The sequence below is a fragment of the Sardina pilchardus genome, chromosome 5 (genome assembly GCF_963854185.1).
Source record: "Sardina pilchardus chromosome 5, fSarPil1.1, whole genome shotgun sequence".
NCBI classification, from domain to species: Eukaryota; Metazoa; Chordata; class Actinopteri; order Clupeiformes; family Clupeidae; genus Sardina; species Sardina pilchardus.
Window position 1 is genome coordinate 7,247,047 of NC_084998.1, and position 21,660 is coordinate 7,268,706.

Genomic DNA, 21,660 nt, shown 5'->3' on the forward strand with positions numbered 1-21,660 from the left:
AAAGAGAGAGTTAGGGATTGAGAGAGAGAGTTAGAGAGGGAGAGAGAGTTAGAGGTTGAGAGTCAGAGAGAGAGAGAGGAAGGGGTTGAGACAGAGAGAGAGAGAGAGAGGTAGAGAGAGAGTTAGGGGGTGAGAGTGGAAGAGTTAGACTCATTGGACCTGAGGAGGTTCTGGTGCTTATCACAGAGCCTCCACGGTCTCAGTGCTGACCGAGGAATAAAACAGCCTCTTGCTCATACGGTCTCATTTCCATTACAAAGCCCCCCCCCCCACACACACACACACACTCCCCACCCTCCAAACATCTCAAAGCCTTTTTTAGAACTTTCACTTAAAACAAAGCAGTCAGTTCACTGCATCGCCGTGTTTTGTCTTTTTTTCTCGCCTGTCTCTCTCTCTCTCTGTTTTGTTTTGTTTTGTTCACACAGCACGTCCTTTTTTTGCCAGTCACATTTGTCCCCTTCTCTCTGTGTTTGCATAATGTTCCATTCCTAGATTGTAAACAAACACACACACACACACACACACACACACACACACCTTATCACTAAGCAGTAGCCGTTGCTAGCCACTCTTATCCTTTAGTGTTTCCGTTTTCTCCTGGTCTGCCATCGCCGCCATTGGTCAGCTCCTCTTTTTATTGTGGATTCTCTGTGTGTAAGTGCATTCACAGTGGTCTGGCAGCATTTGGCACATCTGTGGGCGGTGAATGAGGTCTCTGTGTGTGTTTTGGCAGAGAGAGGAGAGCACGGCAGTGGGGCTCTGTGGCGCTGTCGAACTCTTATCGGGCTTCCTGGTTTAAAAGACTCATCATGTCGGAGTGTGTGTGTGTGTGTGTGTGTGCATGTGTGTGCGTGTACGTTTGTGTTGTGTGTGTGTGTGTGTGTGTGTGTGTGTGTGTGTGTGTGTGTACGTTTGTGTTGTGTGTGTGTGTGTGTGTGTGTGTGTGTGTGTGTGTGTGTGTGTGTGTGTGTGTGTGTGTATGTGTGTGTGCGTGTCTGTGCATATGCTCTGTTTGAGATAACGCAGCAAGCCCTCTGTGGCAACTGTATTAAACAGAAGATTAACTCCAGTTGCATCCCCCCCCCCATCATATGCAGACATACACACACACACACTCACACACACACACACACAAACCCTCATACAATAACAATGCCTCTGCTTTGCATCCTCCAACAGGTCAACCTGTGGCTGTGCGATTGAGTCATAGAGGGGGGCTGTAAGGATCCTGATTCCTTTTGCATGTATAGTTTCTGCCTGGTGTAGAATGTCTTTGTGGGATTGAGGCTTCCTGTTGCAAAAACCATGAGGAAAGAGTAGCATGAGGAGAACATTTGTGGTGACATGTGGTAAAACAAAATACAAGTATGCAGTGGTAACATTTTACCTGGGAGGCCAACCCAAGTAGTGCCAGCAGTATGTGTGGGAAAAAATTCTGTTTATGTTTTCCTTGTTTAAAAGAAGCAGATGTTATGTTTGCGCTCAGGAAGTGGTTCGTTCTGAACGTCTCCCCCAGTAGTTTAATAAGAGATGAACTATGGAGGACTGCGACTCGGTCGCCTGGCAGATTTAGAGCGACTTCTCTCCTCCTTGTGATGATTCATTCATTAGTGAACTCCCCCATCCGTGATCGCTCACGTGCTCCGCCTGCTCGCCCTCGCAGAGTCCTGCTCGCTGCCGCTCCCGCTCCCGCTCCCGCTGCGCTGCGCTCACACAAGGGGGGCTTTGAGAGTGGCAGCGCGCTAGAAACATCTGGAAAGAATCCCTCATCTCCCCTCGCAGTGTTCTTTCTCCAAGTGGTGTCACTTCCTGCTGTCAGAAGGTGCAGCGCAAGTGACATGGCGAGATTGTCCAGTTCACGTGAGGAGAGGACTCCAAGGGCCTCACCTGCGCCTCGTCTGTCTCCTGTCAGGGGCTTCCCATCACAGATACACACACACACACACACACACACACACACACACACACACACACACACACAGACACACACACACACACACACACACACACACACACACACACACACACACACACACACACAGCTCACTGGGGACCCTCTCTAAAACAGAGAGGTGGCACCACTAACAATGCTGTTTTCTTGGTTACCTCAAAACCAGTCGGGTTTCTGAGGTAAGGTACTGCTCATAAGAAAAAGCATGAGTTAAATCTGGAAAATATGGGGCTTGAACTCATAAATAAGATCAATTTGATACAGTTTATGACCATCTCATCTGAAAGGATTGTCTGCCTGGTTTGTTTGGATATCTGTGGAGCTTTTTAGCTGTTTCGGTGCTCACGTTAGTCACTGTCTCCAGAATCCTGTGGTTCGTGAGTTTGGATGGATGAATGCATTTGCAGGATTGATGAGTCCTTTGGCCGGTCCAGATCAATGCCTCTGTCTGAGCCAGGGTCATGTGAAGAAGACCGCTGTATCAAGGTGGCCCCTCCACACTTAATCCAAGTAATCATCTTTTGGAGTGTGAGTTTATGAATGCCGAATTCCACTGCAATTATGAGCCTCATCCATCAGAGGAAATCATTAGCACGGCAATCCATCACACTCAGACAAGAAGGAGCTCCGGAGCGTGGAGAGCGGCGGGGGCACTGTCTGTCTCCGATGCCCTGCTCCGCCGAGGCCCCGGGAAGCAGGAGGGAATCTGAGCAGCTGCTGCGATGTTAATGGATCTGCCACACGCTTGTTTATTACTCTGATACCTCCGAACGCTCTTGGTATGGAGCAGGGCTTCCGTAATGGAATTAGAATCGACTATTCCGTGGGTGATTTTTTTTTTTTTTTTTTCCTTTGTCCACTCTCCTGGTGTTGAAGGAGAAGAGAACGGTCACAGGGGCAACATAATTTATCTTCTAAGATTGTAAAAGGACAGAGAAATGTAATGCTACTGTAATTTGTGCCAGCGCTCTGTAAATTCGGAAGCTGAGTACACTCATAAACACGTTATGTCATATTAAATGTATTTTTTTTTTCATTAGCAAATGAAAGAAAAAGCTTATCCATTGATAACGGATGTCAATGTGTTTTCCTGACTCCCTGTCAAACTGCAGGATTAGTCTTTGTCTGGTGTGATCCACCAGACCATTAGCTCATGGCATCCCTCATATCTAATTTAATTTCCGACGCTAAGACTTGGCTCACGCTCGTCGCAATGTTCCACAAATGACAAAGCGAGCTGTTGGGAATGGGGGGCTAACACCTCCGCCAGAAAATGTCATCCGCCGCTTTTATCCTCACGCAGCACTCCAGCAACGTGAATCATTCTTCTCTCCCAACAGCTGAGCATGATCAGGGCCAGAACAACCACAGAGGATGCACATAGAAGCACGGTTCTGGTTCTGCTATCAATGGAACCATCAGAGCCAAGCTTTATTAAATATCATTGTGTCATTACCTCAGAAAATATCAGAAGTTTCCACTTGGCCAAGAGGTCATATTTTGCTCTGTATCGGAACTCTGAGGCTGCTCGTTGCCCGGTTGCCAAGGCGAGGCTGGCGTGGTGCCCGCCCCCAGCAGATACCCAGATGACCTTATCAGTGAAATATGGCCGCACAGTGGGCCTATTTTCAGCTCGTCCGGAGAAGGAGACCCAGCCCTTTGTGAGATGTTTGTCCAGTGAGGTGGGTGAGTGCTAGACAGTAAGAGACAGTAAGGGTGTGGGAAGGGTGAAATAAAGGGAGAGAGAGCGAGAGAGAGGGAGAGAGAGAGAGAGAGAGAGAGAGAGAGAGAGAGAGAGAGAGGAATGGTGCATTCTGCTCTTTCATGCTCAAAAAAGGATAGAAAACCACTGGAGCGTTGGTGATGGCTCAGCCTTGCCCAAATGTTTAGCGGTTTGGGTAATGTGGCAGTAAGCTGCCAGGACACTTGGGGAGGGTTTTGGGGGGAGCTAAGGTTTTGATAATGTGTGAGTGAGTTGAGTGGTGATAGCGTTGCCGCAATAACAGTGTTACTCACTGGAACAACAGCCTTGTTTGTTTTTGCTCTGTTCGCTCTCAGGCATCAGGAGTCGAATTGGGGGTTAGGGTTGGGGGGGGGGGGGGGGGGGGGCTGATACGCCTCACAGCAGGAGCTTTCTGCAGGAGATACGCGGGGCCAACGGAAAAAGATTTCTCAACCCAGAACGCTGGACATCTCCAGCAATCAGGCCTGTAACAATAAGGGCTTGTTTTACAGGCCACTCTCCAGAAGGATCATATCTGCTTGAAAACACAGTTTTGGTTGAAAAGAAAAGAAACAGAGCCCGAGTGGCTGCTTTCTGTTTCACTTTTCTTTTTTTTTTTTGGTCCTCCAGGTTATGCCAGGACCATTCAGATCAATGTGAAATCAGCAACACTATACTGTATGTTTCCTGCCCATAGCACAGCATATACAGTATGCGGATGTGAATGCTGATGTCTGTTTGTTTCTGTTCACTGGCATGTTGTTCACAAGCTCACAGCAACCAAATGGTGTTCCAGTCATGCATGAAGTTGAGACTTAGTGAGCCAGTAATGCAAAGGGATCACCCTGCCAATGAAGGGCTCGGCGCAGTTCTGCCCTGTGGGGTCTGTTCTCAGCCAGCGTGATTCCACCTCCCTCCCTCTCTCCACAACATGCCACCAGCGGGTGTCTCAACGATTATAGTCCACACTCTGGTGGAGCTGATGGACCAATAAGCAAGCGAGCGCCAGCCAAATCCAAGTGTTTAGTTTGGACGTACTGCTGACCAACGTGGGTTTTGCTACATTCACTGACCAGCTATTCAGGGGTGAGTTGTTTTATGGAACAATTGTGCAAAAAGCATTCTGCTTCACTGTACGTAGCCAAATGAACACTTTCTCTCTCAGTGTCGTTTGGACATGAACCAGGTTTGGACATGGACCAGGTTTTCAGGAAAGATAATGGCAGTGATGCACCGCTGCTGGTTGACATGAGAACCCTCTGTCTGTACGGTTAGACAGTACGGGGTGGACAGTGGATGAAATTCTGCCGTCAGCAAATTCTTTGTGTGTCGCCTCATTGAAGTCGACCATCAGGATATGGGCGAGCAGCAGGAGTATAGCCACGTCCTGGATTGTCCATGACTCTGAGGAAGCCAAGCCTGCCCACGCCTCAAAGGAAAGAAGTGACTGTTAATGTAAACACACGCACCTTTATGTCCCCTGTGTGCCTAGGAGAGGTGTGTCATATTTGGATTTACCTTATTCTGCTTGTGTGTGCGTGTGTGTGTGTGTGTGTGTGTGTGTTTGCACGTGTTGGTGCATGTGTGTTAGTATCAGAAATACAGTTGCGTCAGCCTGAACACAAACATGAAACCTCTTTGATCATGAGACCCAAATATTGCCCAAAGTTCACCCACTGCTGTTCGTCCGTGGCTTTGTTTCTCAAACACACGCCCATAAATAAACCAGTGAAATACTTCCAGACCATAGCCCCAACCATGCGGCCCTAGCAAACATTTCAACTGGGGTGTTTACCTCTGTCTGAGCCTCAGACAGACACAAAAGTTTTCCCACCGTAAACTGTCCTGTAATCTCGTCCGGTTTGGGCCCAGCGAGAAGGTCGGTGTGGAGGCCTGGTGCAGTCAGACATACACGGGCTGTTTGTTTGTGATGTCGTCTCTCTCTCGGAGCTGCTCCGGGGCCAGTGGGGAGTCACAGGATCGTACGACTGCTTTCACAGTAAACAGAGAAATGCAGCTCCACCCCGATAAAGATGTTTTCCTTGGAGAAAGGGGCTGCATACTAACACCTCTCTCTCCCACCACTGAAACGGGGCATCGGTTTTAATACCCCTTTATGATACGAATGCTTTTCTGGGTTCGTTTGTTGACCATGACAGAGAGAAAGAGAGGGCGAGAGAGCGAAGGAGAGAAAAAAGAGAATAAAGGAGTGGAGGTCAGGGAGTGTGGAGCCGAAGACCCCTTAAGTTCTTCGTGGGTAAATCTGTCTCCGGCTCTGTGTTACAGCTTCTCATTAAGGCTTTATCTGCGCTCTGCTCCCAGGGGAATGACAAATACTTAATCTCAGAATAGATAGCTCCTCAAATCCCAGCTATATGAGAAATGGCCTAGAGAGAGGCTTTTGTCAGAGCGTAAAACAAATCATGTAAACCCCACACAAAACATCCACCACGGGGTTATCTTGTGGTGAAAAGTTCATCACTGTTCTCAAAATTCAGTGAAGTAATTTAACTGTCTTTTTGCTGAACCAGAATTTGATTTATACCAGTGTGACCTTGTGCGTTATCACTCATAACCTTCAAATGTTGCTGTTTTGGAAAGTGGAGTAGTTCACTGAAAAATATATTTTCCTGTTGCATCGCTACAGGTATGAACCGTGTCGAAGTGCAGTGCAGCACAAGGCCGACCAAGGAACCCTCTGGTGTGGTCGAGACCTTTCTATCAACCCCTTCACGTTGGCTCTCTCTCTGGGTAATTTAGCCAGTGAGATATCAAGTCTGTCAGCAGATAGCCATCTCTTTAATGTGTACGCCGCAGTCACCTCTTGTCCTGTTACGTAACGGGGGAACATTACCCCAAATCCTCTGATCAGTCATGTACTCATGCTCTAATGCCAGCTCAAGCCTTTACATGAAATTAGACTTTCAAAGCAGTTGAAATAATGCCATGAGACTGTTGTTCGCATGTAGCTAACAAGTACAGTACACAGTATTACCAGAGGATCTTGTGAGGTTTTAAATGACATTTCCGTAGCTCATGGGGTGAAACTAAGGTTAGCATCCCTACATCCAGCGGAACACTCAAACCATTTAGTGAAGGTCCGTATCAGACGCCATCACGAGAGACGAAGTCGAACATGGTGCCATTTCAAAACAGCAGTGAAGACGCACTCTTTGCTGAAGAATATCACTGTGTTTGGTTAGCTTTGGTTAGTCATGTCTGGTGTTCTTCAAGTCTTTGAAAACTCGAGAAGAGAACATGGATGTTTTAGACACAGTGTTTGGTTGGCTGTGTTGGATTTTTTTTTTTTTGTGAAAGGATTTACAATGCTGTGGCACAGGAAATTATTGCTTTTCAGCCTTGACTGCTTACATGCTTTTAGGAAATTGTCCAATATCTGATCCAAGCCAAACAAACCCCCTTTCTCTTGTTCTGTCCGACCTATTTTTACATTTATATATCTACAAAATCTTGCACGCTGCTGCCACAGAGGAGCTGGGCAGATTGCTGTAGTCATGGACACTGATGTGAGGGTGTGATAAGCGAACATCAAACAGCGTCTCGGCCCCCCCTGCGCCGTTGCCCCCCCCCCCACAGACCAGCACTTTCAGCTCCGGGGCCCGAACACGGGCTGACAAGCAGCATTCTCAAATAACCGCAGCAATGCAGACCTCAGAATACATGCTATGCAGAAAGTACAGCCAAACAAATCTGGTCAGCATTAGCCCGTCCAGATCAAATGCCAAATCAACAGTTAGGCAGCAGCTGTGTGTTAAGAACAAAACATGCCCTGGAGCTCAGGATCACGTGCCACACAGTGACAGCACTGATTGTAAGTTGGTTATGTAGGATCGGGTTATTGCCGTTCTGCCGTTTGGTGTGTGCACTTGGTGATGTGGCTGCTTTATTGATGCATGAAACCAGGGGTCATAGTGGGATATTTCCCTTGTTCATGTCAGGGTGGTTTGTGGTGTCAGTCTTCTTCCATTCATATTTGTTAGGAATGCCATTTAGGCATGCAACAGTTGCTTTACTCATTGTTAGTGAGAACAGATAGATAGTGTACAGATACTGAAGCTGGCTTCTAATCTATAGTAAGGAGTTGCAGTGCACAGTGTGAAACACACCTGCAGTGGAAATGCTGTGATTAACCTGGGTGTTGTCACTCTGATGAATGTGACAGGAAACCGTTATTCTTCGTCTTTTTTTTTCAACTTTTGCCAAAGTTGCCTGTCATAAGCAAGAACGCCCTGTCCGACTGAAATCAAATCCTAAAGCCGCAGCTGGTCATCTCGGGACTCTTGTCGTCAGGTTAACCGAGTCTGTGGAATCTGCCACAGCATAACTGTGGTCCTGTCCTTTTTTTCCTGGGGGAACTTAAGTATGAAAATATGGATAAGTAATGTTATGGTTAAGTGGAGTGAATGGGCTCAGGCCAACAGTGAACGGTAAATGGGCGAGTGGAATTGTTGTTGGGGGGGGGGGGTTGGGGGATTCGAAGTGGGGGGTGCAGGGTTATAAAGTGCCTGTTAGTGAAGTAGAGTCAGCGGTAAAAGAAGGCTGACTCATTGACTGGGGTGACATGTTGACTGGTGTTTGGTCAAGGAATGCTGTGTTCTGTTCTCGGGCTGAGAGATTGGCCCATTATGTGATTGCACAGGGGATCGGAACGCTGCTCACAACACAAGCATGCGCTGGAGCTCTAAGACACTTCAAAGCACACAAAACACGATTACAGTCAAAGACTTAGCAGCACAAGATCAACATACAGTATTTCCTCATTTCCATACAATTATATATAGGGTTGATCCTTATCTGTCGTAAACAGGCAACCCCAAACGTTTGGCTGAAGCTGTGCAAGGTCTGTCTGTGGAGGCGTATGGACGTCTCTGGGTGCAGTATGATCTCCACCTCCCTCTGTGTATGTCATTTGAGCTTTTATCATTAAAGTGATTTATTTCCCTCTTAAATCCCGCCAATGCCTAATTAAACTGCTCCGCACTTTGCACAAATCAGGTCCCCATCTACTCTGGGTCCGCGGTGACTTATGCCGGTAGGGGTGGGGTGGGGTGGTGTGGGGGGATACGACGGAGGCCGAGTCTCCATCTCCAGACCTGCTGCATTACTGAGTCTCTTACTACTGGGGCTGTGCTTACAGTATATCCCTTCCCGGCTGCTTTAACCATAAAGTGCAGCTGGTAACATCGGTTCTAAATCAACTGCGCAGTCAATGAGGTCTGTTCTTTTCACAGCGCGAGTATTCTACAGCCTCCTCCACATGATATCATTTCCTGATTATTTGACTTTATTTTATATTTTTTCTCTCTCTCTCTCTCTCTGAACAAGGCTTTGGGATTTGAGGCTGAGCCTGGCAGATTTGGTCTTGGCTGGAGCTCTCGCGGAGCGACAGAGTTCAGGGAACAATGCGGGGATGTGAGGCGGAGAGAGAGAGAGAGAGATGATGACTAGAGAGGAGTCTTTGAAATCTGATTATAACGGCCGAGGATGGATAATCGCTATAGTTTCCAATTTTCCATCATCCCACTCTACATATGTGCTTATCATTTTACCCAAAGCCAGTGGGGAGCTGGAGCTGACCTTTAGGATATTAATGCTACATCCCATGCAGCCTTCAAAGCCAAAGTGGATGCTTAGTGCCGCATGTTTGGTCTTCAAATAGCTCCCCAGGGTGCACAAAGCTGTATTGTTGTCCTTGAATATGCAGTATAGAGTGTCAGTGTTATGACATATATATGTTGCCATTATGTCGAGTCTTGCTGACTGCTCGCTTGACTTCTTGCCATCTTGACCATAGCGTGTCACCAGTGACGCATATAGGGAAATTCTTTTCCCTTTTTTCTCCCCCTCCTCCTCCATGAGAGGAAGTCGGAGAGGAATGCCAGCGCCGAGCCACTCTGTCCGCCAGTTTATCCTGTGCATGCCCATCTCGCCCAGCACAGCGCGCGGTGTCCTGGACAACAGGAAGCCAGTGCAGAACGGCAGCGGCTGTTTTTGACACATGCCACCATCACCACCATCACCACCACCACCACCACCATCACCACTCCCCCTCACACTCACACTCACACTCACACTCACACACACACTCACGCTCACATCCACATGACTGGAAAACTTTAGGGCGTCCCGTGTGGAACTTCCTGGACCCGCATGGGGGTGGAGGCGGGAGCTGAGAGCTGAGAGCCAGGGAATGCAGAGCGGCAGATAAACCCCACCAACAACACTAGCGCTGTCACTGCTATGCGAGTAGTGCGTATTGCTGTGCACTAACTTGTCCTTGTGGCGCTGCACCTGGACTGTGTCACTTTTTTTGTACGTCGCCTTGGATAAAAGCGTCAGCTAAACGACTAAATGTAATGTAATGTGACATCAGCACCACTTGCACCGCCCCCCACCACCACAGCCACCCACCCTCGCTGCCCTCCCCAGTGCACTGTGCAAAGGTCAAACCACAGTACACGCTGTGCCACCCTCTTGTGTTCGAGTGCCCTCTCTGATGCCAAGGACCCCTGCGGAGAGAGGCGCCGCCACATTTGTGCATCTGTCATCCATCAGTAGACTTAGAATGCACTGAGGGCAGTCCAGGGGGCGCCCTCACAGTGCTCTGCACTTAGTCACCGACAGTCAGGCGGGGGCGCGCGGGGGGGGGGGGGGGGGGCGGGGTCACTGGGATCAGGCCAGTCAGGCAACTTCTACTGTGCCTGAAACCTGTAGTCCCATCAGAATGGTCCGATTTAATAAATGTGACAGCAATTCAGTTACAAAATGAGAACATTTAGTCATTTTGTTGTGTTGTGATTGGATATAGTTTCAGGAAGGGAGAGAGAACTGCCCTAAAAGTGAAGTTAATGAATCACTAATTTAATATATTCTGAAGTTTTACGTATAATTATGTATTTATAAGTGAACTTGCTCCAGAGGCTGTAGAATGCATTTGTAATGTAGCTGTAGACTAAGGGGAAATGTGCTGTTTTCAGATAGTCAGGCCTGTTGATATTGGCAGTTCTCGTCAGCTTTATTTGGCTGGCTGCAAACTACTGACAATTCACATACACTCCAAAAGTCGAGTATCAGGTGACATGCATTTACCGCACAGTGGTAAAGAAAAAAAAGGCAGTGTAAGAGTGCTCGTAAATGGCACGTCACTTTCTATGAACTGTTAAGGGCACTGCACTCTGGATATTCTCTCTCATCCTTTCTCTCCCTTTATAGTAGCCTTTGTTCCATTTGTCTTGTATTCTCCCTCTGTATTCTGTTGTCGTTGCCAGTCTGTGGAGGCTGCATTTTGCGTATGGGGTGTGATGTGGAGGGGGGGGAAGGAGGGGGTAAAGCATGAGGGCACTCAGGTGGTGGTGAGTGAGAGCTGATTTACAGTTTCCCAGCCGTGCCACCACTGATGGGAACGGGAATTGCACTGCCCTAAGCTTCGTCGGGCAGGCAGAACGTCGTCATCAGCGTAAAGGGACCCGTGGTGCTGTCATCAGCCTTTTTTCCCCCCTTGTTTCCTCCTCGCTCTTCACATCAATCTCTCTCCAACTCTCTCAATCTCGCCCTGTCAATTTCTCTCTCCGCTCTCTGTTCCGCGAACATGAGATTGCACTCCCTTTCGATCACAACTTTGTTCCCTCCTCCATTTCCTGTCACTCCCATCGCTTACTCTTCACTTGTCCCTTCTTGTCGTGTCATTCTCTGTCCTTTCTCGTCCGGCTCTCCCAATGTCTCCCAGCCATCCCTTGAGGAGTACAGTCACAAATATGTGATTAGAATGTTCGGTGAACTGAGAGTTCCGCATTATGATGCGACAAATACCCTCAGAGATTTTCCCCACAGACTGAAACTAAAGATCATTTGCGTAGAATTCTAGAAGGAACTAGGAAAATAATTCACTCCTCAAAAGGTTAAAAGAAGGCACTGGCAACCATCTATTAGGGACACAGATGCACACACAAATGTCTGTCTTATTAAAGTGTGTTGGACAGTTTCTTATAGCTATGAAGACTCACCCACACCTTAAACATTTACAACATTTCTGATAAAAATAATCGCGTCAGCCTATGCCCGAGTAAATTTACTTTGCAAAGTGACTTGTGGAGTTATACCTGTCTCCTGTTTCCCAAACCGTTATGTTGGGTTGGAGAGTTGTATTTCTCTGTTTTATTGGTGTTCGTAAGTAGAACCCATCTAATGTTATAGCCCAGAGTCCTCCACGCCACATAACTCTGGAGACGAGGGAGCGAAACAGGCAGACGATCACAGCTCTTCCAGCAGGGAGCTGGACACGGCCGCTCCATTTATGAATGCACCTCATTGATTCACACTGCACTGCGCACGCAGGGGACAGGTTAGCGCTGATGTCATGGCGCAGAAATAGGGCCCTGTCTCTGGAGCGCAGTGCATTTCACGCGGCGCATATGGCTTTTATTCTGTCCGCTGCACGCTGGACGAGAAATAAGAAGCGGCCGAGAGAGACGTCCCAAAGCCCTGGCCCAGGCATTAGTCACACTGATGGACGACGGCCACTTTCAGACACATCCGCTGTTTTTTTTTTTTATGGGGGGGTGGGGGGGCAGCAATGTAATTTATTCACTTCCCCAAGAGGAGCCACAGGGGACCTCCCATTGTTTCAGGCTTCTGATCCTGATAGCAAGAGAGGAGCCACACCCCCACCCCCCCCCCCCCCACCCCCCCGCCACTGCAGAATTAAAACCGCTGCTGTGTTTTAATTAGAAATTGCCACACATTTTAATTTAATTAAACACCTGTTTGGAATTAAATGGAACACTGAACACTGAGTGCCCCTTTAATAATTAAGCGGAATTTGACCATATCTGGCATTTATCTAGCGGTTCCCTGGTAGGGACTCCTATCCGTCTGATCCAGGTTGCTATCGGCCAAATCAAAATTCCTTGGAGCAGAAATAGAATCCTTTGAGGTGCTCACAGAGAGAATTTATCATGTTGATGGCCAAAATAGCACGGAGAGTTGCGCTGAAGTGGACAGTTTACCATAGGAATGTTTCTTTCGACCGTAACAGGGTTGGACGCACCGCAGGCTACGCAAGTTGAAATTGCACAGATGCTTTACTACGCTTATGAGGTTTGATCGCTGCTTGATCTTGTAGAGCGATTCGTACATGTCCTCACAAGAATATATAATTGAGTTTCTTTTTTTTAATCACATAGTTCTCTTGTGTCTTCAGTCTTAACAGTTTACCTTCATGCAGTTACTGAATGGCATCAGGGGAATAACTGTTTTCAGCGCAACGCTGCAATAGTCTGAGTACGTCATACTGTTGGGCTGCAGTCTGCTTTAGTACTTAGGTGTTAAGATTCTGCTGCGACTGATGCATTATTTACAACTGTGTGGCCTGGTACTGTCTGTGGCGCATGCATTCCAAATGCACAGAGTAGATATTATAGATTTTTAATGACCGTAATGGTGGCGGAGCGGGTTCTCTCTCCCGTGGGACAGACTGGCAGCCCATAGACTTCTCCTCCCTGACTGACAGGGCAGGCCAGCGCAGGATCTGATCGTCTGTCCGACCTTGACTGTCTGTGTCTCCGCACGCTTTCCTTTCGCTCAACTCAGGCTACTCAGGCTTAGTTCAGATGAGAGTCAAACAAGAGGGTTTTTTCCCTCCCCTCCTTTCCCCCTGTCTGACTGACAGCCAAACCACATGGTCCACAGCTAGTGCCTGAGTCTGGTTTGCAATGTCCTTGGAGTCTCCGATGAATTGTTATCTGGACATGTGGGCATTTTTATTACTATTTCGTAAAGCAGTGAAATCGCTATTTTTGTTATCATAAAAAGCAGGGCCTTCTAATTTCATACTATAAATCGAAGCGCCGCGGTATGTTTTCGAGGTAGAGAGGTTGCCAGGGGACTGTCTTCATCTCCTTTCTGCTGCCTGAAATTTCCTTTTATATCCTCTGAAATCCACTTTAGGAATGCTAAACAGAGGTTTCAGCCAGTCAATAGTGTGTGTGGCTTGGCAGCTATCGCCCCGGCTGAGGCTCTGTACAATGAAGCGATAGTCACCAAAAACTGCCCCGATCAATGGGGACATGCTTCCACAGTCCTAAGGGGAATAGGATTACCATTCGAAATGAGACAGTACCCAGTATGTGTGTGTGTGTGTGTGTGTGTGTGTGTTTAACTCAGTCACTGGAATGTATGGTAGTCTAGCAGTGTTCGTCTTTTGTCTGTGGGTGAGAGTGTTGTCTCTTCTTCGTCCTTTTTTGTGCATCTTTGTGTGTGTGTGTGTGTGTGTGTGTGTGTGTGTGTGTGTGTGTGTGTGTGTGTGTGTGTGTGTGTGTGTGTGTGTGTGTGTGTGTGTGTGTGTGTGTGTGTGTGTGTGTGTGTGTGTGTGTGTGTGTGTGTGTGTGTGTGTGTGTGTAGTCACAGGCATGATGAGATGCGAGTGTGTTTGAGGGAGCATGCATGTTAATCTCTCGACTGGGGTTAGTCACTCTGTATGGCTCACCACCAGTCTATGCTAAACATGCTCAGTGGGCGCTCTTGTGTTCGACCTAGACACAACCACCCCCTTTGTACATCCCCCCCCCCCCCCCCCAGCCCCCAATCCCCCCCCACCCCCTCCCCTTTCCCTGAACCCACTGGAACGTTCCGTGTACTGGGCAGTCATTGTCATCCGTTGTAAGAAGAACCCGCCATGTTTGTGTTGGTGTTTGCTGATTATACCAAAATCAACAATGCAGCTTTCACCACCCTGTCTGCCCTCCTCACACACACACACACACACACACACACACACACACACACACACACACACACACACACACACACACACACACACACACACACACACACATTCACACACACAAATCGAGAGAGAAGGCTTTGCCATGCCCGCACCCACATTGATGCGACTGAAATGCCAGTGTGTTTGTGTCGCACGTTTTGTTTGCCTCGCACTGGTATGAAGTCACAATGCGCTGTGGCAGTGCCTGGCAGCCATATTGATCTGTTGACACAAAACAGGTTCTGTCTGGCCACTACAATGGGGACTGAATGAATGACACTACACTCTGTTGTCACATCCAACATTTCCATGAGAAAAGCAACAATGGATGTAATGGTATCAGTGATGAGGCTGCAGTTTTAATCGGATTTCCATTTCACAAAATGGCGTGAATGACATATTTTACATACGCATTTGTGAACGTGGAAAATGCTTAATAGTCTCACGTTCAAGTTCAAGTTTATTGTCATGTACTCATAAAAAGCATTTATAAGTGACGACATTCCTTGTGCTCAACACAACTCTTAAAATCTCTCTGTCACTCTAATGGAGATTGTGAAAATATGTAATGTTTAATGTAGTGGTTTAATGTTATGGTTAATGTACATTAGTGGTGGTAGTAAAAGCAAATTGCTTCTGTCTCTTCCTAGGAATCCCACCAAAGAAATCAGGGATACCTGCTCCCAAAGAGATGTCGACCACCGTCTCCAGAGAGCGGGTGTCCCTGCGTGACCAGCTGAAAGGCACGTCCACCAAAAAGATGGTTCCTAGCGCCAGCACCTCAAGTCTGTCCACGCTGGCCAAGCGCAACCAGTCCGCCAAGCCCAAGCTGGACGCAGAGGGCGCCGACAAAGCCCTCCTGGAGTGCCAGGTGAAAGAGCTGCTGGCCGAGGCCAAGGCCAAAGACTTTGAGATCAGCAAGCTGCGGACGGAGCTGCAGCGCCACCGGGGCAAGGCCTCGCCCGCCGAAGGCACCGTCGCGCCCGCAGAGGGCCAGGGTGGCGAGGGGGAGCCGGCCGGGTCGTCGCCCGTGGACCCCCAGGCGCTGGTGGGCGAGCTGAAAGAGAAGAACGGACGCTTCCAGCGGGAGCTGGCGGCCTTGCGAGACGAGAACCAGGCGCTGAAGGAGAAGCTGATCTCACTGGAGAGCGCGCCGGTCCCCAACGCCAACACCAGCCCGACCAAACCCTCCGTCAACGGCATCCTCCCGGACAGCACCGCCGCCCCGGCCATCAGCAAGATCCCGCTCAAGAGCTCCACGTCGTCCGGCAGCGACATCACCAAGGGATCGGCGTCGGCCTCCCCCTCCCCGGACTCGTCCGAGTTCGAGAAGATCCCGTCGCGCTGCGACTCCATCAGCAGCGGCGGCGACGCAGGGGCCGGAGACCCCACAACAACGCCGACGACAACGCCGCCCACACGCGAGCAGTCGGTGGAGTGCCTGACGGAGAAGATCCAGCAGATGGAGGAGAGCCAGCACAGCACGTCGGAGGAGCTGCAGGCCACGCTGCAGGAGCTGTCGGACCAGCAGCAGGTGGTGACGGAGCTGACCGCGGAGAACGAGCGGCTGGCCGAGCAGAAGCGGCGGCTGCAGGCCTCGCTGCAGGAGCAGCGGGAGCGCGTGGAGCTGCTGGCCCAGAAGAACGAGGCGCTGCTGCTGCGGCTGCGCGACCAGCGCGACGAGTCGGCCCGCAACGGCGAGCTGGAGCGGCGCTGCGGCGAGCTGGCGGAGAGCGCGCGCTTCGAGCGCGAGAAGCTGGTGGACATCCAGCAGCAGCTGACCGGCAGCCTGCGGCAGCTGGAGCGGGAGCACCAGGAGGCGCAGGCCGAGGCGCGGGACCTCCGCGGGGAGCGCGAGCGGCTGCGGGCCGAGCTGGAGCGCGAGCGGGAGGAGCGCGGGGAGGCCGAGCGGGCGGCAGAGGAGAGGGACGGAGAGGTCGAGGCGCTGAGGGACGAGGCGGAGAGGCTGCGGGCGCAGCTGGAGGCGGAGAGGCTGAAGGTGACGGAGCTGAAGGCGGTGCAGAGCGCCAGCGCGGACAGCACGGAGCTGCAGGGCCTGCTGACGGCGGCGCACCACGAGAGGGACCGGCTGGAGATGGAGTGCACCGCGCTCAGGCAGGACGCGCAGCAGGCGCACGGGGACCACGAGCGGACCAGAACCGCCCTCGCTAAGGTGAGGCTCACGGAGTGGGTTATTGAGGGGGGAGAGGGGATGGGGGGGGGGGGGGGGTTACAGGGCATGCCGATTTTGTATAAATTTAATACGGAACAAATCTGGTGTGGTAACTGTGCTATAGGGAGTGTGTTTTCAGGGGGGAGAGGGGATGGGGGGGGGGTTTACAGGGCATGCCGATTTTGTATCAATCAAATACGGAACAAATCTGGTGTGGTAGCTGTGCTATAGGGAGTGTGTTTTCAGGGGGGAGAGGGGATGGGGGGGGGGGGGGGGGTTACAGGGCATGCCGATTTTGTATCAATCAAATACGGAACAAATCTGGTGTGGTAGCTGTGCTATAGGGAGTGTGTTTTCAGGGGGGAGGGGGGATGGGGGGGGGTTACAGGGCATGCAGCAATGTTATTCTGGAGTTACTCACATTGGCTACTCTAGCAAATGTGGGTATGCCTTTGCAATTGGTAAATAGATTAGTATTTTTTAAGGGAGTTTGGTTTTTGGTTTACATCATTTATAGAGGTAATTTATGTTTGTATTGCAGGATCACACTGGTGCACTATTGCATACTTAATTTGCACACATCTTTTTATAGATGGTTTAAATCTTTTTATAGTTTGTGCATTGTTATGGTTTACTATAGATCCTCCCTAGCTTGCTACAGTAGTTTCCACTCGTTGTTTTTTGTTCTATCAATCTAATTCTGAGCGTGACGGTGAAGTGTTTTCCTAAGAGTTTTTCTCATCAAACAGATTTTGCTCCAGCGCTTCCTCTCGGTCTTGCCTGTGTCAGGGTCACTGTGTCGTTCCGGGTCAAGCGCACGCCCAAGCGTCCGCCCGCCGCCCCCACAGTCTGAGAGCGCAGCGACTGCACTAAAAACAGATGTCCTGTTCCTCGATGTCAGCACATGCTGCCTTTAAGGCATCCTCGGGGGAGGAAGTGCTCTGTTCTCCAGAACTCAGCTCCTCTGCACAGGAAGGCATTCAGGAGGAATACGTTCATATTCATAGCCACAGGGAGTCATAGTTCCCCCAACTTCTGGGGAATCGGCTAACTCTAGGGGACTCGTAGGGGGAGAGATATTGTAACACTAGGCACTTTTTACATGGACGTTTTTATTGTCAATCAGATTGAAATTAATCTGATTAAAGATTTAGAAAGAGATGAATCTGATCGGTTGAAGTGATCATGAGGCATTTTTATTTCGAAATGGACTACTCTGTTTGTAATCAGATTAAAAGTGTCCATGTAACAGGCTACTGTCTCAAATGTTGGCGCCTGGTAGTGACATTCTATTTCCAGTCGAAGCAAGACCGGTTCTAGCCTACTACATTTTGGTCGGCAACATACAGTACAGTACATACAGTAGGCAAAGCGGTCAAATTGCATCAAAATTGACATAAATACAAAACACAAGTACAAAAACTCTTTACTACGGTACCTAGCTTGAGTTGCTACAGCCAACAGCCAGGGATATGCAGTACACATGTATTTATAATTAGTATTTCAAGTACAAAAATAGTATGTTGACGTATGTATTTTATTTTGTTGAAGAAATATTTGCAAAATATGTCTTGGTAAAACCAATAGCCTACTTTTGGTAATGTGAGGACATCATAAACATATTAAACAGTGAATGCAGCCTCCTACTGGGGCTGACTTGTGAATTGCCCAGAGCTGTTGTGATCAGAACACAGAGATTCAGGAAGATGATTCAGTGCAAGCTTAGTAACGCGTAGGTGGCTCACACTCGTTTATTGAGAACTTTAATCATCAGTTTCTTGATAACTTTAATCATCAGTTTCTTGAGAACTTTCATCAGCCATCTGGTATACATGGAACTGGCTATGCTGCACTGCAACAAGTTGCCCCATTTATCCCCTAAAGCAACATGATGAAATTAATTAGTAATTTGCCCTTACTTATTGTGATCATAATGTTGAGATTCAGGAAGATGATCCAGTGAAAGATGAGTAACTTGTAGGTTGCTCATACACATGCATTGATGATGTCAGAGACTTGTCTCCGCTTGACATGTTCAGTTGTGAGTGCATCTCTGATACAGTATTTACAGGTTACGAATTGTAACAGGCAGGTCAGAATATTGATCTGTTGACTCACTGTGTGCAGGTTATGGCAGAGAAAAGCTGTTTCTCTGGAACACTGTCCACTTCATCAACTGTCAACTTAATCACAGAGTCAGTGTAGCGATGAAGGAACAGATTAGATAGACATATATGGTAGATTTGTAACAGGGTGGCACTGTAGCTGCCTGGCTGTTCTAGCTGTTGGCTACAGCAGCAACTTGAGCTACATAGCACTGATTGTTATCAGGGTTTTTTCTCGTACCGACAGCACTCAGTGACTTTGAGAAACAGAGATCTATGTGACACTATGTGAGAATTTCTCCTTTAAGGCATCAGGAGGGGGGTTTACCTAAGACACATACAGTACATAAGCCTACTGCACAGAGTACCAGCTACAGTAGCTACTATAACACTCAACACCAACTCTTCTACAAGACTGCGCAGATGAACAACTGAAAAAAAACTAATTCTTGAAGAAAAAGCAGAAAATCCTCGGCGCTCCTGAAATCACTATCTGGTGCGTCAACGGGAGAGGACAAACTGTAGTAAAGAAACAAGGTTCACCGGAATAACTCAGATGTGAAGTTTTTAGATATTTATTTAAGGTGCCAAGTTCTGCCAACATTGTAGGACTAACGTTTCGACGTTTGCCACATCTTCATCAGTCTCACAAACAAATTCTTGACTTTGTTTGGGCGGGCAAGACACAATGCTTGGGTGGGCTCAGCCCACTGTCTGGCCCTGGCCTAGAGCCGGCCCTGAGTCCAAGTCAACTGAACTGACATCTTCTCATTGAAGTTGAAACTCAAAGTTGAGCAGTAATCCTGTAGTGTGCTGGTCATTCACCCCTTTTGGACTAACTTCTCAACCTCACTTAGCATTTCAGAGACCCACACGGTGACTAATGGACTAAGAATCAATTTCTCGGACATGGATTAAACCTAATCCTAGACAAAAAAAAAAAAGCTTTTAGGACTATTTTTTAGGACTGTTCTCGTCTCCGAGTGCCACGTGACCGTGAGCGATTAGGTGAGTCTCTGAACTGACTCAGCTCGGAGTGAGTCCTCCCACAGCCCTGCTCATCACTGCCGAGCACCCGGCAGGTCAGAGGTCAAGGAGCGAGGCGTCCGCTCCACCGTGTCTTACAGACCAGACTGTGAGAAAGACCCGCTGTTTTTAAACCGGCGAAGGAGACGGATGAGACAGGGCTAAAGGGAAGCGACTCCCCCGAGAGATTATTTCACGTTTGAGGGTGATTATGTTCGAGGGCGATCCCCGCGTGCGAACAGCTCTGCGCTGATGACAGAGTTGCCGTCCAAAACTTGCGAGACGAGGAACATAAACGTAATGAATACTTTTATGGAAGCCACTGATGTTAAATTTCGCCCTTGTAAATTTATGCTCTCCCTAGGGACCAATGAGTGCTTCAAAGACATGAGCGCAGCCTTAAAGACACAGCCAACCCAGTTCACTTTGTAAGTGAAAGTTCGAAGGTTTTAGTGGGGTGAACTCATAGCACATGTTAGGGGGATTGCAGATTGATGCAAGGGGATTATGCAAGTCATGGATCAAAAATTCTAACATGACTTTTTATATTATGGGATAATCACCCCACCCTCACCCCCCCCCCATGTCTGAGTTGTTACATTGAACAGAATCCACATGACTCCGGGTTTCCCCCTTCCAGTCAAGCTGCAGTAGTGCTTGGTCATTCCAATTCACCTTCTAAAGACTTCTATGGTGTTTGTCCGCACACTCGACAAGGGTGAGGCGAGAGTGACTCAGGCCTGGTGATGTCATCATGGGATGGCGGCGGAACGTGGCAGTGAGGAGTGCCCGCTCCGAGGTGTCCCAGTCCCGGCTGTCGAGCCGAGTCGAGCCGAGCCGAGTGACTCACGCCCTGGCCTCTGCCATCAGAGTGTGAGAGGGCGTGACCAGTCATATGGATCTGATTAAGAGCAAAACAAAGCAGCAGCAACTTTCTCTATCATGGGGCAGTGACTGCATGGTGCTGGTTGACCTCATTGTTTATTTTTGGATATGAATCATGTGTTCGATACCAAAGGAGAAGAGCTGATACTGGGGGCGGGGATTAAACTTGATACTCCCTCATCTGGTGTAGTTGTCAAGTCACTAAATCATAATTGAGAGGAACCCTTTTCTTATTGTGCATAATCCATGATGCGGATCATCAGTTTCTTGAATCAGCACAATAATGTACATGAAAAACCATTATGTGGTTCCCTGCAACTTTTCCCAAAAAGTTGTCGCATGTATCATCCATATCAATGCCCATTGGCATCAATATAACCCCATTTTAATTAAAACAATGAAAAGGGTCATGATCCACCTGATCAGCAGCTTTACACAGTGCAATATCATTCTGGGCATGCATCGACAAAGACTTCATTGATGTCAGAGACCTCATTCTCTGTATTATATGTCATTATATACCATGAGATTGAAGCCGTTATTTTAAGGAAATAGAACTGTCACCGAGCACTTAAGAATGTTGAAACAGGAAGAATATTTCCCTGCCTCAGAGACACTGCCTTATATGGTGGAAATATATTTATATTAAATAAGATAAATGCTGTCAGACCAGACTTTGCCTGGACTAGTCTATATAGTATGATATATGGAAGTCTGTAGGCTGAGCATTAGCTTGCAGCTCTTCTGTAATGTATGAAGTTAATGTGTGGTTTTGTAAGTGACCCAGTTGTGTCATCTCATATGGATTAGAGATTGGAGTGTAGAGAGACAGTCTCCACCATAAGTAATTATATGACTAACTAAGCTCTGAGGTGGGTGTCTTAGTTGTCACAACGGTTATTAAGAGTAGCAGTGACGATCTTGCTGCCATGGCTCAGCAGTCAGACCACGGCCACTATACACAGTAAGAACACTACGGTCCTCATCACTAGATTTTAACCCCTGTTTTTA

General features: G+C 48.4%; 1 protein-coding gene across 8 annotated transcripts in view; it reads left to right on the forward strand.

Moving 5' to 3' along the window:
* The window catches only part of specc1 (sperm antigen with calponin homology and coiled-coil domains 1), a 97,946-nt gene that overhangs the window by 38,044 nt on the left and 38,242 nt on the right, over positions 1 to 21,660 (forward strand). For all 8 annotated transcript variants that reach the window (XM_062536186.1, XM_062536184.1, XM_062536185.1 and 5 more), the window contains one exon: positions 15,111 to 16,633. In XM_062536186.1, coding sequence (XP_062392170.1) covers positions 15,111 to 16,633 — 1,523 coding nt within the window. The remainder of the gene's footprint in view (positions 1 to 15,110; positions 16,634 to 21,660) is intronic.